At 51.2% G+C, this 17,698-nt stretch overlaps 1 protein-coding gene across 16 annotated transcripts in view; it reads left to right on the top strand.

Annotated features, from left to right (window-relative positions):
* TRAK1 (trafficking kinesin protein 1) overlaps positions 1-17,698 on the top strand; it is a 180,451-nt gene that overhangs the window by 146,747 nt on the left and 16,006 nt on the right. For all 16 annotated transcript variants that reach the window (XM_026496797.4, XM_048215966.2, XM_048215967.2 and 13 more), the window contains 8 exons: positions 791-899; positions 2,729-2,807; positions 3,671-3,801; positions 4,432-4,506; positions 5,194-5,331; positions 9,210-9,286; positions 10,449-10,685; positions 11,674-11,990. In XM_026496797.4, coding sequence (XP_026352582.2) covers positions 791-899; positions 2,729-2,807; positions 3,671-3,801; positions 4,432-4,506; positions 5,194-5,331; positions 9,210-9,286; positions 10,449-10,685; positions 11,674-11,990 — 1,163 coding nt within the window. The remainder of the gene's footprint in view (positions 1-790; positions 900-2,728; positions 2,808-3,670; positions 3,802-4,431; positions 4,507-5,193; positions 5,332-9,209; positions 9,287-10,448; positions 10,686-11,673; positions 11,991-17,698) is intronic.

Raw genomic sequence — 17,698 nt, 5'->3', positions numbered from 1 at the left:
TTGGCAGGGTTGCTTCCCCAGCAGCTCAGGTCCACTGCTCCCAGCCTTCCCCAGACCAGGAGTCTCCATGTGCCTCCAACAAATTGATTGCAGTATTTTAGCAGGGCGTGGAAGGACAGGATTCTTCCCCTCAACTTAGATTGACCAGGCCTGGTCACGGGTAACAGGGTGGGCCCCACGGTTAGAGGATAGTACCAGGTTCTGGAGCCAGAGGTGCCATGGTGGGCCCCTGGGACAGAAGGTGTGGGGACTTCTCGGAGAGTCAGCAGAACCTCACATTAGGGGCATGAACTCTAGAGCCCAGGGGACTGAGTTCAGACCTTGGCTCTGTGGTTTCCTAGCTATGTGCTCTTGGCCAAGTTACTTAACCACTCTGTGCCTGTTTCCTCCTTCGTAAAATGTGAATACTGATAGTGCTTCATTCAGAGGGTTATGAGCATGACTTGACTTCATACCTGTAGAGTACTTCAAACTAGAACGTGTCCTAGGCACGTAGAATTGCAGTGTGAATATGAAATAGACTTCGAGGCATCTGGAAATGTGCACTGGCGTTGAGTAGTTGATTCTACGGAGTTGTGAGGCCGTGTGGCAACTGCACACGGTGGCCAGAGGGTTGGGATGGGGCTCCTGAGTGCTGGCGAGCCTGTGTGCTGGCAGGTGCTGTTTCCCTGGGGGGCCGCCGTCCCCCCTGCGTGGTTCGTAGTCCCCCTCCCCCCCATGGAAACGGTGGTTTGCCAGGTGCAGGGAGCCAGTGTCTCTCCCTGGAGCGAGATTGCACTTTCTCCCCCAGGTTGAAGAGGAATGAGTCATCCTCCTCCGTCCAGAATTACTTCCATCTGGATTCTCTTCAGAAGAAGCTGAAGGACCTTGAGGAGGAGAACGTCGTACTTCGATCGGAGGTGAAGTGCACTCCCTGCCCTTGTCCCTCTGGAGGGTGGTGGCCCCCTTTGCCTTATCTGGCAGAAGGAGCCGTGCTTACGGTGCTGTTCTAAAGGGTGACCGTCTGTGGGGAGCCACCTGAGCTCCGCTCACCCCGGCCCCCAGAGCCCAGCAGGCGTGCCTCATCCGTGTGCAGGGCATTGGCTTCTGGGGGACTGAGGATTCGGGGATTGTCAGTGTGGATGGGCAAGCATGGCGAGCCCCTCCTCCTTCAGTTAGGGCGGGGCTCCGTTGGTGCCGCCTGGCTATGGCATCCTCCAGCTCTGCCATGGAAGTGACAGGGACGCATGTTGCCGCAGGTCACATAGGCTCTGAGGGAACGTGGTACGTGAGAATGTGGAGACAGGTTTCTTAGACGATTAACTTAAAAAGGTAGAGCTAGGACCACATGGGGACTCCTGCTTTTGAGTGTTTCTGACTAGCTAGTTGCTGTGCCAGGCACTTTGCCTGTGTTGTGTTCTTGTTTTTCGGATTTTTTTCAAATTTCACAGCAAGGCTGGAGGCGGGTTACTTTGCTTCTCGTTTACAGTGAGAAAGCTGGGACCCAGGCTCCTAGGTGTGTGATTTGCCAACCGGCGCAAGTGAGGGAATGACAAAGGCAGGATCTGCAAGGCTCTGTGACTCTGAACCCATTACTTCCCTTCACCCACGGCCCCTACCTGGAAACACTGATGCATGCAAGTTTAGTACTTTTCGTCTTAATTATCAGTGAGTTTATGCTCTCCAGCCAGAGGTATGCTTTGTCAAGTTTGGGCTGCATGCCCACCTGAGCTGGCCCAGGGCTCCCTGCAACCCCTGCAATAGGGCAGACCACCTTGAACCTGCCCACACGTTGGAAGGAGCCTCATGTCTGGGCTTACGCCAGGGCTATGCACGAGGAAAGGATCATGTTCCCTTAGATCTTTCATCTTCTAGTCCTCATTGACTAATGGGAAACACAAACCCAGAGCCACCCAGAGGGTTGTGCAAGCTTTCTCTGCCAGCCAGTGGCCAAGCCAAGACTACTGCCCAGAGCTTTCCCTCCCAGTGCCTGCCCCAGGTAAATCCTCCAGTCCTGGGTGCGCAGTAATCCATGCCTCTGTCAGAGTCCACCTAAAGCAGGTGGAGGGAATCTGACCCCATCTACCAGTTCTACCTCAGCTTTCGGGAGCGTAGTGTCTCCTTGGGACCAGGGCCTGAGGGCTCAGAGATACTCCTCTCCACCTGGGATATTTTCTTCAGACCTTTGGATCTCTATTTTCTCACCTTGTCAGCTGGGAGCAGGCTATCCAGAGTCCTGGGATAGCTCTTGGGTCTCTGAATTCTAATGCTTTTGTACCGTCCCTTGTTTTTACTAAGCTGAACACAGAGGATCTAACTCCAGCTCAGACCTCAAGCACAGTGCCTTGCAGAAAACAGGTTACGTGACACGTGTTAGCCATTCTTGTGGTCATCCTTAGACGGTAGGCGGAGCTGAGTCCTAGACACTGTTGGGGTCACAAAAGGGAGCCGGGACAGATTCAAATGAGTAGACACCAGGGTGGCGCTTTGCAGAGTGCATATCGCTTTGTGTGGCGCCCTCTGGTGGTACACCTTTTTCAGCTCTTCAGCTTTGAGGATCCGAGATTCCTTAACTTAGCAGGGCATTCTGATGGACTTTCTGTATTTGAGGGTGTCAGGGATGGCAGGTGGGGAGAGGGTGAAGGGCAGCTTCCCAGACCCAGGTTAATCTTTGCTCCGTGACCCAGCCTTGCCCACCCCACCAGTCCAGGTGTGAATGTGGAGCCTCTGACCTGAGCCTTGTCCACAGGCCTGCCAGCTGAAGACGGAGACCATCACTTACGAAGAGAAGGAACAGCAGCTGGTCAACGACTGTGTGAAGGAGCTGAGTATGGCCTGGTCCTCTTGCTCCATCCCCGTCCCCTCTTTTAACTTTCCGCAGCTGCCATCATTGTGATGAGACCCTACCCCCCGCAGTCTTACGTGGCACCCCTCACCCTGATTCATGAGAAACTGGGTGCTAGGTTGTCAGCCATACGCTGTCCCCATTTCTCACTGAGACGGAGGTTTAATTTTGATTCCGGCTTTCTGCTGGAATACTGGAGTTACGTGATTTCTAAGTTAAGCCCAGTTACAGAGGTCCCCTGTCGATGTACAAACACTAATCAGTTATGGTTTCTCATAACTGATGTGTGAAAGGTGAGGCCAGAGTTCTCCCGCTTTGCAAACAAGTACTTCCCCTGCCCTCTCTATCGTAGTTTACAAGTTAAGACAAAAGGGCAAACAGTATTTTGAATTTCAGCAAAACAATAAAAGAAACACACCCTGTGTTCCAATCTAGTAAAATGAATTATGACTCTGAGTATGGGTTGAAAACACCCAAGGGAATTATATGGTATGGGCACAGTTTCTTCTAGAACAGGGTGCAGCAGGGCTTCCTGTTGATGATGTGGGTCCGTTCACACATGAACATGGGGATTCAGCCCAATGCAGTTTTGTGTGGGGTGGCATCTCCCAGCTGACTCCCAAAGCCTGTCTGACTCCCTCTAGTCAACGGGCTTGGGTCCCCACACCAGGCCCCACACCTCCTTCTCATGACAGACAGAGCCCGTATGGGAAAATGGGCACCGTTCCTTCTTCAGCGCCCTCTCCTCCCCTTGTCTGGTAACAAAGATGCTTTTTCTTGTGCAAACCACAGAGAAGCCATTCTCTCTAGGTCTGACTTTCTCTTGTTGTCATTTCTTGGTTGAAGGGGATGCCAATGTGCAGATCGCCAGTATCTCAGAGGAGCTGGCTAAGAAGACCGAAGACGCTGCCCGCCAGCAAGAGGAAATCACGCACCTGCTGTCACAGATAGTTGACTTGCAGAAGAAGGCGAAAGCTGTAAGGCTTCTGTTTCTCTCTGGCTGCTGCGGATGCATTTGTCTCCAAAGACCGTGCCCTTTGGTTTCGTAGTTTAGGAATCAGTGCTGCCCCTTTGGAGAAAGGGCTTATTAGCAAATTCAGTAGAATCAAGTTAGTCGCCCTGAACTGGGGAGGGCATCATAGACGCACTTATCTCCTAAAAATAATCCGCACATGAATAGAATTCGTTAAGAAAGGTGCCGGGGATACGGAGTTCTGAAATTTAACTTGTGAGTTTTCTAGCCTAGGATTTGTTGTTACACAGTGCACCTGGTGTTCCCGCAGCAGAATAATATCCCCTTTAGATTTAAGACGGAGCAGCAGCAAGACAACAACAACAAAACAAACACAGTTTAGCTTCGCACATCAGGCCTTTGCTAGAAGCATGAGGTGAAGTGCGTCTGGGAAGGGGCTGTGCCTGCGGAGGCGGGCATAGGGCGGGCTGTACAGAGTGAACACGGACGGAGGAAAGGCTGCCTTCAAAATTACAGAAAAGACGAAATGTTACCGTAGAAATATGATAGGATCAGAACCGATCAGGTAATAAGAGGAAGACAGACGTTTCCAGGTATATTAAAGGAGAGGCTGACGGCCCTTGCCCCGTTGCAGTGCGCAGTGGAAAATGAAGAGCTGGTCCAGCACCTGGGGGCTGCGAAGGATGCCCAGCGGCAGCTGACGGCCGAGGTGAGCCCCCCCCCCCCCCAACCAGGCCCATCGCACTTAGGGTGATCAGCCTCCCTCTGATGGGCCGCTGATCGTGTCCACCTCACCTGCCGGTGTTATCCTGAATCGAAAGCCATTCTTACTGGTAATTCCTGCTGATGCTGTCACTGCTGGCGAGCACCTGCTAGGCCGGGCCCTGTCCAGCCCACTCCTACTGAGTGTCCTGTGAGGAAAATGGCACGATGCTCACCATGGAAAGGAGCCCGCTCAGAGACATAGCTAGAAATGAGGGTGTGACAATTCACTCTCCCATTCGTGGAAAGTTGGCTTAAAAAAAAAAAAAAAAAAAAAAGATTTATCTTAATTTTTTATTTGCGTATCATTAGCACACAGTGTTCCATGAGTGTTAGGGGTACAACGTTGTGATCGGACATCTCTGTCCGTCCTGCCGTGCTCACCACACTGTCGCCCCATCTGTCACCACACAGCACTGTTACCGTACCATTGACTAGATTGCCTCTCGTCCCCGTGACTTACGCATCCGGCCACTGGAAGCCTGTGATCTCAGTTGCGTGTTAGACCTTGGGAGATTTCTGAGGCTAGAAGCACGCCCCATCTGGAAGGCGAGCTGAGCCTCGAGGGCCCTTTGGTGTGCACTTGGAGGCACAGGGCAGCCCTGACCGTGCGTGCCTTTCCGGTGTCGTGCAGCTGCGCGAGCTGGAGGACAAGTACGCGGAGTGCATGGAGATGCTTCACGAGGCGCAGGAGGAGCTCAAGAACCTTCGGAACAAGACCATGCCCAACACCACATCTCGGCGCTACCACTCGCTCGGCCTGTTCCCCATGGTGAGCGCCCGCCCGCTCCGTGTCGCCTGCTCCCCACCCGCCGGGGGGCCCCTGACAGGGAGGGGGGTCCGCGGGGACGCTTGGTGGGTGGGCTTCTCATTCCACAGCTTAGATCTAGATCTGCGCCAGGGGCTCACGTGCCCAGCTGCTGGCTCCTTGAGGACATGAGGCGGATTGATTCTTCCTTTGCTGTCCCTCTGACTCAGTCCTCTTTTAATGCTTGTGTCCTCAATTGCTACATTTCTTAGGAACCTCAGGTATTTGGAAGATGTTATGCATACACTGTTATTTTTCTAACCTTATTAGAGTCTGAGCTGTTTTGGCCTCACAGTGCATTCCAGAATTCTTTGTTGCCCATGCAGTTCTGGTTCTTTCCAGGCTTACTGATCATCCTTTTGGGAGCTCTCAGTGTCTGTGATCTGAAAAAATCTCTCTTTGCACCAGGAGCGGTGTTTCTATTTCTACAAATGATTTCCCTGCAGTCTTATTTTGTAGCTCTGGCCTGATCTGTTTCATGTTTGGGCTTTAGGGAGACATGGTTGAGAAGGGGATTTTCCAGGTTAGCCCCTCCCTGCAGGGATTCGGCAGCACCGGGCAGGCCTCCTCTGCTGGTCTTTTCGCCATGACATTTGATGGGCTTCCTCATTGTACCTTCTTCTGTCAGACTAAAGCCCCTCGCAGGCGGGGACAGTGTCTTGTTTGCTCCTTTCCTCCTTCCCTCTCTGTAATACTCTGCTATCTGCTCGGTGCTTGTTACGTTACAGAATTGTACATACTAATAGCTACTAGATTTGGAGTGGACAGACAGCCCGAAGAACAGATGACCAAGAACTTTTATATTCAGGCTCTGTTTCTGTGGTTTGATGAAATACCAAATTCTCTTGGAGGAGATAAGAACTTTTGAGAGAAACACTCCCAAATGAGATATAAGTGGATGGTGGCTTCAGTGACACTTGGTCCCTTTGGAATTTGGCCTTTCCTTGGGGCTCTTTCCCTTTACACCTCCCCACACCCTCACCCCCGTTGCTAACACTGCACCCCTGCCCCCGCCCCGACCCTTGTTGTCTGCCCCACTTTTTCTAAATCACTGTCTCCTTTCCTTTTATATACCAAAATCAGGCTAGAACAATCTCTCTCTCTCTCTCTCTGTCTCAGCTTGATTGAAATCTCATGAAACCAAAATGAAAGATGCATAACTTAGCTTCCCAAGGGACATACTGGTGATCCAGTATGTCCAGGAATCCCAGTAAGGGCAGCAAAGAACATTCTGTGCCCCCGATGCCTCCATCTAGAGCCGATGACACTCAGCTCACAGACTGGCCTATGTAGCGATGTATGCTCCCTGCCTCAGTTTCCCTCCTTCCTGGCTTCCCACCTGGGCTCTGTGGCCTCCTGGGGGCATCTTATTTCCCGTGCACTTAGGAGGCACTCCACTGCATTCCCCACTCTCAGGGACAGAACTGTTTTCAAACGAAGCCATAACATAGAAAAGTCAAACTGAAAATCTGCATTTGGGTGTCTTCTGCTTTCATATTTGCTGAGATGGAGCTTTCGCTTGCCTTTTCCTGTAGTTGTTGGCACGGCTTGGTTTTTGAAGACGGCTATTTTTAAAGCGCACTGTGTATTAAAGGTATTTGAGGCACCGAGTGGTGTTTCTGGAGCAGAACGCCCAAATCTGCCGCTCTTGCTCCCAGCCTTTCTAATTGCTGAGTCAAACTGTGAGTAGCAGTTTCTGCCTGAGGAGTGGTTGCCAGCTCTCTTGCCTGTGGCAGGAGTTCCAAATCGGGGATCCCCAGTCAGGACTCAGGGGCCCGTGAACTTGAGGGAAGGTCACGTCTTTTATGTTAGTCCCTAATTGTGTACAGTGTTTCCTTCTCATTTGGAGGTGGGCAACAAACCATGGCGATATTAGCACCCCCGTGACTTTGTCACCACTTGAGATCACAGCTGCTTTCGGGTGTAAGATGCCTCCAAATCCCATTTGTGCTCAGCTCCACTTCAAGGGGGCGGTAATGACCAGGCCTGAAGCCAGATCCTGTGTGTTACTGTATCACAATTCTTGTTATTAATAGTCTAGTGACCAGTTCTATATATCTGTCTTCTTTTTGTCCTAATTATTTTATTCACTTAAAGATATTACTCTGAGAAGGGGTCCATGGCTTCCCCAGACTGCTAGGGGGCTCAGGGCCAAAAAAAAAGTCACAGAGCCGGCTTGCCACTTCCTCCCAGCGTGGCCTTGAAATTAGTAGTTTGGTATGTCATCTCTCCTAAGTAGTATGAAGGTCCTTCCTCGTGCAGAACTCTGAATGTAAACTGTATGGTGAATTACAGTATTAAGAAAAGGAAACTTTTTTAAACCCAGGTGGGATGCCTGGGTGGCTTAATCAGTTAAGCGTCTGCCTTCAGCTCAGGTCATGATCCCAGCATTCTGGGATCAAGTCCCACATTGGGCTCCTTGCTCAGCGGGGAGCCTGCTTCTCCCTCTGCTCCCTGCTTGTGCTCTCTCGCTATCTCAGTTTCTCTCTTTCTCTCAAATAAATAAATAAATAAAATATCTATTACAAAGAAAAGTAAACTGATTTTTAAAAAGCTTACCCAGGGAAGCCTTTTACAACCTGGGTTACATTGAATGGTGATCTGTATGTAATAATTACTAAATAAAATTGCATATTTATAAGTAGGAGTTGAAAACAAGCCCACTAACCCTTTATGGACCCAGCTTCTTCCTAGCTCCTGGCAAGTGTCTTCACGTGGTTCCAGCTTCTAGACTGGCACGTTGCTCCCTGACTGTGGGCTGTGGAGGCGGGCGCTTGGGAATTCCCATGCTCTGTCTGCTGGGAAGCCATTGGCCACCGGTGGCTATGTAAATTTAAATCCATCAAAGTTAGTACAGGAAATTCAGGTTCTCAGTCATACTGGCCATGTTTCAAGTGCCCAACAGCCACCTGCGGCCTGTGGCTCCCACAGTGGACAGTGCAGAAAGAACATTCCCGATCATCACAGGAAGTCTTCAGTTAGCGCAGAGTTAGCCCTCCCTTCGAGCTGTCCTAGGTGGTGTCCTCCTCTGAGGCCCCAGCGGGTGCTTTTCTGCACACGCCTGGTCCTCCTGTTGGCACCAACCTGGGCCAGTGGGTGGGATTGTTTGGCTCTACCTCAGATGGTGAGGAGTGGTGGGTCATTCAGGGAGGGGGGCACTCATTAGGGAGTCTGTATTGGTGACTCTCAGCTTGGGGCCTGGCCCGTCTAGGAATGGAGAAGTCATCCGTGACCGGCCTTCCTGTGACCCACAGAATCCACCATAAGTGAACCAAGTGTTCAGGAAACTCGCGGGAACTTCGTATGTTCGGTGTCTTTCTTGGGGCAGGAATGAAGGATTAGTAGTGGAAACGAAGTATGAGCTGGTCATACTTAAGGTGAATGGGCTGGTCACACTTAAAGGTGGATGGGCAATGGGTCGTTGGTGGAGAGAGGAGCTTTCCTTGCAGGGGAAGTGGGGGGCACGAGAGCAGAGGCTCAGATGACAGTGCTCACGACTCAGGTCCCCTCCTCCACAAATTCCCCACCTCTCCTTGTGGGCAGAGTCACAGCTCCATGGTGTGGCCAAGGCAACATGGGGTTTGCTCTCAGACCCTTAGCTGCAGGGGGGTGAAGGGGTGTACACTCCGTGCCCACTGGGGACTGCTCCATTCAGAACCCGCCATGGGGATTGCCCGGCCAGGGGTTCCCACAGTGGTGAATGCTGGCAGTGGTGAATGCTCGGGCCATGGGTAATTGGCAGGCTTCCGAGACCTCAGTTGACTCTCCTTTGGCTAGCCAGCCACGAGCCTCATATTAGAGATTTGAGCTGCTCACTCAGTGTGTTTTCTGGCTTTTCTCAGGACTCCTTGGCAGCGGAGATTGAGGGAACGATGCGCAAGGAGCTGCAGCTGGAAGAACCCGAGTCTCCAGATATCGCGTACGGCCTGGTTCTAAGCTTCCCAGAGGCTGCTCGTGCCCTGTGCTCAACAGGCTAGTCGTGTTTGGGCTTCAGGCACCAACCGCGATCACTGTGGTCCTTCCACCAATTTGGTCCAGATTAAGGGAGATACGAGCACACAGTCAGTAATAGCCCTCCAGTTCCTCCTCCTGGGTTTTAAGGCTATGTTATTAACTTATAGAAAGTTGAGTAAGGAGGGATGCGTTTCCCATCTCTGTTAATACAGGCCCTGTCTTGATACCACCACTTGGTTTTATCTTTCCTTCCAGTGAAAAACAGTACTTAAAAAATGTTTAATGTCTGTTAGAAAAAGCAAAATAGGGTGCAGTAGGAGGTACAGAGGGCTCTTGAGGGGAAGCAGAAGCTTCCTTTCTGGTTATGTTTACAGACATTGGCCTCTGCCAACTCTCTTCCTAACATGAGACCTCGTGCTAGGCCCGCCCCGAGGTGTTTCTCAGGAACCTGTGGATCCGATTTCATTGTATATTTTCTGTACCCAAAGCCCCCAGCCAGAACCGAAATGGGATCTTGGGAGTGACCAGAGTCCCCGAGGCTCAGTGTGTGTGTGTGTGTGTGTGTGAAGCCCTGTGCATCCCAGAAAGAAGTGGCCTTTGTCTCCTGAAAAAGGAACAAATGAGGGGGCGCCTGGGTGGCTTAGTTAAGCATCCGACTCTTGATTTCAGCTCAGGTCATGATCTCAGGGTCGTGAGATTGAGCCCTGCATCGGGCTCTGCACTGGGCACGGAGCCTGCTTGGGATTCTCCTTCTGCCCTTCCCCCAGCTCACATGACCATCATGAAAGAGAAAAAGTAGCCAGGAGACAGAAGCCCTACTTAAGTATTTGTATTTGTGCGTCAAGCCTAAGGGAGAGAAACGCAGTATCACCTTGCTAGCATCACCTTTAGGACACAGCCACCAATTAGAGCCCTGAATTCAGTGGGCATTGAGGCTCTTGAGTTCCAGCCACTAGTCTTTAAGAAACAAGTAGAAGGCACATGATGGCAGGTTGCTTGGGGACTCACTGAGCCAGCTGCCTTTTGGCTCCGCGGATGGTAATTTTTGGAGGGTTGAACTCCACTGTCATTCCTGCATCTGTTTGTTCATGGGTGTTATGCATTCCCTCCCCCTCTCCCGCCCCCAGTCACCAGAAGCGAGTCTTTGAGACAGTGAGAAACATCAACCAGGTCGTCAAGCAGAGGTCACTGACCCCGTCCCCCATGAACATCCCCGGCTCTAACCAGTCCTCAGCCGTGAACTCCCTCCTATCCAGCTGCGTCAGCACCCCCCGGTCCAGTTTCTATGGCAGTGACGTTGGCAACGTCGTCCTGGACAACAAGACCAACAGCATCATCCTGGAAGCAGAGTCAACGGACCTGGGGTGAGGCAGACGAGAGTTTGTAATTTTGTGTTTTGGAGACACGTCATGTGGATCGAGGATAGGTTCGGCCATCAGAAGAGGGAGGCTGATAAAGAATCGCCTGGAAAGTATAGATACTTCGTTCTGTAATCTTTTTGCCAGCCCTCTGAGTTTAGGCTCATTCTTGATTCTGGTATTTTCGCCAGTGTGAGGAGGTATGACAGAAGTCTGTTTTTCCATCAGGTGCTGAAGGGGAGGGTAAATGAGTATTTTTTCTGTTACTCATCATTGTTGGACTACAGAACAGACGTTAGTTTCAGGGACCCTTTTTTGCTTGGGTGTTTGAAAGGCTGAGGAGGACTCAGGCTCTGTCTTCTGACCAGAATCTAGTTTGCTGCAGAAGGTGGGGTGCAGGGCCCCCTGCAGGTGCAAATCACACCTCCTGTCCCTGGGGTGGGGCCTCCTCAGTGGTGGGCAGTCCCTCTTTGTCCTGAAGCCCTGCAGACCCCCCCCTACACACGCACACACGCATGCACATCAGCTGTGTTGTACGCCCTTTCTCTGTGACAGTGAAATTGGTGCTTCTCCCTGATTGGCTCAGAGAGGAAACTGCTTGATCAGAACAGCTCCTTTAATTCAAGAGGAAAGAGAAATGCCTCTTGAACCAGTGGCCCTTCTGATAACTAGCCTGAAGAAGTCATCTTCCTGAGGGCTAATGAGGGAGATGTTGATAGGGACGGAATGTTTTACATAGTATGTGCAAATTATCATTGCACCTTAGGGCTCTCCCCTACCTGGCAAAACACCCAGCAGAGGGAACAGGCATTTACCTCCCCATTTTTGCCTTAATTTCCACTGCTTGCCTTGTTGGCTTCCCTAGCAAAAATCCTGTGGCCACCAGGACATGTCCACCCCTGGCCATCTAGCAGTAGGGACTTCCCCACACCATGCACCTTGCACGGCGCCCGCTGCGGGTGCGCCACGCTCAGCCCCATCTCCCTCCTCGCAGGAACGACGAGCGGAGCAAGAAGCCCGGGACGCCGGGCACCCCGGGCTCCCACGACCTGGAGACGGCGCTGCGGCGGCTGTCCCTCCGCCGGGAGAACTACCTGTCAGAGCGGAGGTTCTTCGAGGAGGAGCAGGAGAGGAAGCTCAGGGAGCTGGCGGAGAAGGGCGAGCTGCCCAGCGGCTCCCTCACACCCACGGAGAGCATCATGTCCCTCGGCACCCACTCGCGCTTCTCCGAGTTCACCGGCTTCTCGGGCATGTCCTTCAGCAGCCGCTCCTACCTGCCCGAGAAACTCCAGATCGTGAAGCCGCTGGAAGGTGATCACCGGGGGCCTCGGCCCCTCTCCGCCCTCCTCGGCGACCGCCTGTGGTCCCTGATCCACCACCAGCAAGCGGGCAGCCTCTGTAACGCCTACTCCTTTTTCTTCAGAGACAGCCTCCCGCGCTGCTGGTTTGAGTTCCTCTGACGGCGGTGCCCAGCCTGGGCCTCCGTCACCCGGGGCAGGTGTGGGAATGTGCGCGCAGGCCGGCTCTAACTCGGCTAAAGGAAAGGAACGAACGCGCTCACGCGGGTTTCCTAGTTCTCTTTCTTTTGCATCTAGAACCTTAGAAGTGAGCATCTTTTTGAGAGGCAGAGGCACTGCTAACATACTAAAAAGTTAATTAGGTCGTGCCTGGGGTCTGAGAAGCGCAGGAACTATTGCTGTCACCTCTCAGAAACGTTGGTGTCAAGGAGGGGTGCAGAGCAAATGCTAGAAGTTGTTTTTTCAGGAACCACATGAAAGCGATCTGCAGTTTGTGGGCTCACATGTTTTGTTTCCATCTTCCAGTAGAGAGGGTGTGGCTTGCTTCCAGTGTGGTGGGTTCTGAGCAAGAGGCCTAGACCTCCACAGTCTGGGGGCCAGGAAGGGGGTGGTCCTGGAGGCAAGTGAATTCTGTACCTCCTTAAGCCTGCCTTTCCCAGGGACAATTTACTTTTTAGTACCAGGGACACCCCAGATGGTTAAACTCCTAGAAAAATTCACCTTTTTTCTTTTCTTTTTCTTCCAGGCATTATAAAATGTCTTCCCTTTACTTACCCACTTACCCTATCAAGAGCCACGGAGTGTTTGTATTTTTCATTTTTGACTCTTTTAGTTTGGAAACCCATGTGAGTTTGAGAAGGTATTTTAGAATTCTGTATTACGTTTCTGATGCAAAGCCAAATCAGAATTTCTGTAAGGCTGTATTTCCCATGTTAGACCTATATTCTTAAGGAGTCATTTTAGACATATATTCTTAGTTACTCGTTCTTGTAATTTAATACCACAAATATACTGTTGATGTGCTATATAGCTTTGCTCTCTGCCTAAAAAGAGTAGGATTCTTTTCACCTCATAAGAACCTGTTTTCGACCCCTTGGGGGCAGTATTATCCCCGTTGAGAATGTGCGGTGTAAAATGAGGGTGTGCTTGTTAAAGACCCAGGACATGCTGGGTCCCGTAGTCTCCAGAGGACGGAAGAGGGCGGGCTGAAGTTCTTTCTTCATGATTATTTTTTAATTGTATAATTTAGGCCCTTATTAGATTTCAGAAAAGGGATGACTCATTCTTTTTTTAATTGTTTATTCAGTTGTGAGCTTGGTGATTGTTTCCTGATCCATAATTATGTCTGTTTTTCTTTCAATAAAATCTTCCATTTCTGCAATTTTACTTTCTGCCTTTCTTTTCTTTTTTTCTCCTTTGTCTCTTAAAGCTCATTGGAATTTATCATCTCTATTTCGTCTGATTTCTGTATTTGACGTTGTGTTTCATTAGATCATCTAAAAATATGTCTTTGGATTCATTTTCCAAGCATATTGCAGGAAGAGATTTTTAAAAATTTATTTCAACCAATTCATCTTTTTTTCTTTTAATATTGTGACTTAGTATTTTTTGTGTTAATAGAGTAAGAGGAAATCCCATGAGATTTGCTAGATCAGTTTCGTCTAGTATCCTGCTCACCAGGAAGCTAAATCACTACCATTAAGAAGTCATGTCATATCACTATGGACTGTAATGCATCCTCATGGTAGAGGTCCTTCTCCTCCATTTTGTAGTTCTCTGACTTCTCAGCTATTTAAAATACAACCAATATTTTCTTTCTTCCTTACCTCCACAATTTTTTTTTGTAGTACTTTGTTTAATTTGACAGGATGCAGTGCTGACACAGAAGTCTGAGACACTGGGTTCAATGCAGCTCGAACTGTGACAGTCGATAAGTTACCCTTTAAGCCCTGTTTCCCTTACTTGTGAAATAAGGCTTACATCTGTCACACAGAATTGTGAGGAATAAATGTGATTATGCCTGGCACCTAAATAGGTGCTAATTAAAACTTAGGTTCCCCACACTTACCCTGTTCCAGCAGCTCAGGTCTAAAGGGTGGCCTTACCAGTATTGAGAACCCAGACCAGAATTGTGCAGGGGCCATGTTCTCACATCATCCTTTTTCACTGGCCCACTCAGAAGCTGATAGGATTCCCTTGATCTTCAGTGGCTCAGGTAAATGTACCTGGCATGAGGTCCCTGGAGAGTGTTGGCTGGGATCATAGCAGGTAGCCAATCTGGGTCTTCCATCTGTGTCTCCCTTACCTATTTAATGCATCCTGGTATCTGCTTATTTGTGTCAGCCAAAATAGCTGGGCTAGGTGTTTACGGTTAGCACTCTTGTCTCTTCATCTTACCTTAGGAGTTTTAAGCAGGCGAAGAGCAAACAAAATTTTTCAGACTAGAAGAGAGAGAGCTCCATTAAAAAGATGAGCCCGGCAATATTCCCTCCCACCCCGTATTTTGCTCTTTCTTTGTGATTAATTAAAACCAAGATGGCATTTCCCAATAAATAAGTTCATATGTAATTAGGGGAAGCAGACACTTCTCAGCTAAGCTAGACATTGTCCAGCAGGTTAGCTCTAAACTTTTAAGTCCCGGGTACTCCTCTGACATAAATGGATTTGGTTGTCTTCTCCTTTGATGATATCACAACTTTTCATTAGAACAGTGAGATGTGGAAGGAAAGCAAACCGGGAAAGGCGTGGTGACCATAATTGTGTTCCCTGCTGTCCCCACCCTTGTTTCATAGAGCTTCATCTTGGTGCCAACTAGGAACGCGAAGCTTCCTCTTTTCCTGACCCCGGCCTCGTTCTCGCGTGGGTGGGAGGGAGGGGGTGGTAATGGGAGGGAGCTCATAGCGCAGTGATTCTCCTGCTTTATGTTTGACAAATAAAGGAAGCCAGGCCGGCGAGGGCTGGGGTGGGGGTGGGGGAGACAGGAAAGAGGCAGCCGAGGCCAAATAAGATACCGTTCGTATTTAATTTTTGATCTGTGCTCCATCTTGTATCAAAGGCAGAACCTCCGGCAGCCAGGAGATCAGTAGGATTCTTATGTGGCGGTCCAGGCAGTGGCAGGGGGAGGGAGTGAGGTGCGGCTGTTTTGCTCGGGTGCTGGACTTGGGAAACCCTCCTGGGGCCTTAGTACCAGTTGGGAATGGAAACGGTCACTTTTGCAGGATGGAGGACACCTGCATGAGGATTGAAAAAGCCATTCAGGTGTGTTGCTGCCCTGATTTCTGAGACACACACCCAGGGGGCCTCACTGCTGGCCCAGAGACGGTGTCTATGGTTAAGAGGGTGGACACTGGAGCCAGCATGGGTTTGAGTCCCGGATTAGCCCCTTGCCAGCTGTGCGGCCTCTGGCAAGTTACCTGACCTCCCTGTGATCAGTTTCCTCTTCTGTAAAATGAGGACAACAGGGTTATCATGATGACTGAGTTACTAGGTGCAGGCCTCTTAGAGGGGTGCCTGACACCTGGTCAATGCTCAGTCGAGGTTGGGGATGCCCAAGGTGGGAGGTAAAAATCCAACTACCATGCATCTTTCAGCATAATCTTTCCATTGTAATCTCACTAAGTTCTCTTGGCTCTGTGTGTTCAGGGAAGGCAGATAACCTGACGTACTTCTGCGGCATCTTGAACTCCAAACAGCAGACCCCCTGTAGCCTCGTTTCTCTCTTGAGCCCATGCCTGGGTGGGGAGGGATGAGGGCGGTCCGCTGAACAGAGGGAGGATGGAGGCCCACGGGACTGGTGTCCGGGCCCAGACCTCCTGCCTCCCTGACTTCTTTCCCAGGGCACTGTAAACACCTCAGCCCCCTTCAGAAGGGTGAGGACCTTCGGCACTTCCAGACACGGTTCTTCACTTCCCGGTGTCTGTCGACTTCCCCTTTCCACCCCTTCCAAGACTAGAGGTGACGTGGCCACGCCATACCTAGGGATTTGTCAGCATTCTCCTAAGACCAGCACGTGTGTCCCAATCTAGATGTCACGGTGCCTTGTTAAGACTTCACCCCAGTGCAGTGTTTTTGCCAGGAATGTGCCTGGGCACCCAGCGAACACATGAACGGGAGCTCATTATATAACATGAATGGGGGGCTCCAGGGGTGGCTTGAGAAATCCCCTCAGCCTCAGTGTGTGTGCCTCCTGGCCGACCTTGAACGGCCACCTAGAACTTCTACTGCCCACCATTGATCCTTCTCACTTAGTGTGGGTTCCCGGCTTGGAGCACTGAGGTTCTTGCTTGTTTATAGGCCTGTGGACTTTGGGGGGTGGCAGGCGGAGTGAGCTTACTCAAGGAACCTGGCCTTCCGCTCCCCCACCACTCAGGGACTTGGGAAAATTCTCTAACTTCAGTGAACCTCAGTCCCCTCATCTGGTACCTCTGAGCCGGGGGTTGATGTAACACAAGCTGCTGTACGGACCCGCTCAATACAGGGCAGCTTAAAAAAAAAAAAAAAAGATGCTGTGGCACCTGGGCCCAGGATCCCATGAGCTGGTTTGAGCATGTCGGCCAAGCCCCGGCGGGTGGTGCGCACTGCCGCCTGCACGTGAGCTCCTCCAGCTTCTCCAGAGATCTGAGAGTAGAGGACCTCAGCTCTGGGGCAGGGTTTCTCAGCCTCGGCCCTGCTGACATCTGGGGCCGGATCCTTCTGTGGTGCGGGGGCTGCCCTGGGCATCGTGGGATGCGGCATCCCCGGCTCTACCCGTTCGATGCCGTTAGCCCTCCCTCTCTCCCCACAGTGGTGATGACCAAAAGTGTCTCCATTCGTTTCCCAGGCAAGATCATCCCCAGTTTAGAACCACGGGTCTAGAAGCATCTCAGCACCACATGAGAGAACAAACAGTATGTGACGTTCTTCCTTGTACGAACCTTGTTGCCGTGTTTCTCTCGCAGGTAGAACATTGCCGTTCGCATGCAGTGGGTTCAGGAGAAGTCGTCCTTGTGCACGCTTCAGACTGGGACAGGCCTCCGCGTGGCTGTCTGCGGACTTCCCTAAACACTTGCTGGCAGCGTGTACAGCGTTTCTCTTTGAAGGGGATGCGAAATTGCCCACTTACAAAATCCCTTCCAGACTCGTTGGCTGAGATTGCTTCCCGGGAAGGTCCTTCCCGGCGGGGTGTTGGGGGCCGCGCGCTCACTGGGCACACCCGAGGGTCGGGAGCTCCCGTGGAGGGGGTCCTCTGTATCTCGCTCACGTTCCTGGACCGGTCCCTGACCCCAACACCTGCCACCATTTCCTTCTCTCTTCTCTTGCCGGCTCCTGGCTCCCTTGGCTCCCCTTTCTCATGTGCCCTGGGGCGGCCTGAAGGAGGTTCTTCCCTTGGTAGACCAACCAGTGGTAACTGGGAGGCATTTGTGCGGGAAGGCTCCTGCTTTCCCACGTCTGAGAACCGCTCTCAGAGTCTCTCTCTTGAGTGTGGACTAGGCATTTGTGTGGCTAACTAATTCATCTGTAGAATGGGGACAGACACCTGGCCTCACAGGCCATCATCCCCGGGCCACGAGAGATGTAGGAAGTGTCCCAAGGGAAAAAAGGGGTGGCTCTGGCGAATGGGCTGGGCAGAATCCTAGGACACAGCAATGTACTGAAGGTTCTGAGATGTTCCGCAGTAAATCTGCTTCTCAAGCCGGGTTTGTGAAGCATACTTGTTCTTGGAGCGCTTCTCTGAGCCGCCGT

This window comes from Ursus arctos, unplaced genomic scaffold (assembly GCF_023065955.2).
Source record: "Ursus arctos isolate Adak ecotype North America unplaced genomic scaffold, UrsArc2.0 scaffold_20, whole genome shotgun sequence".
NCBI classification, from domain to species: domain Eukaryota; kingdom Metazoa; phylum Chordata; class Mammalia; order Carnivora; family Ursidae; genus Ursus; species Ursus arctos.
The sequence above is the reverse complement of the archived record's forward strand: the minus strand, read 5'-3'. Positions and strand labels throughout refer to the sequence as shown.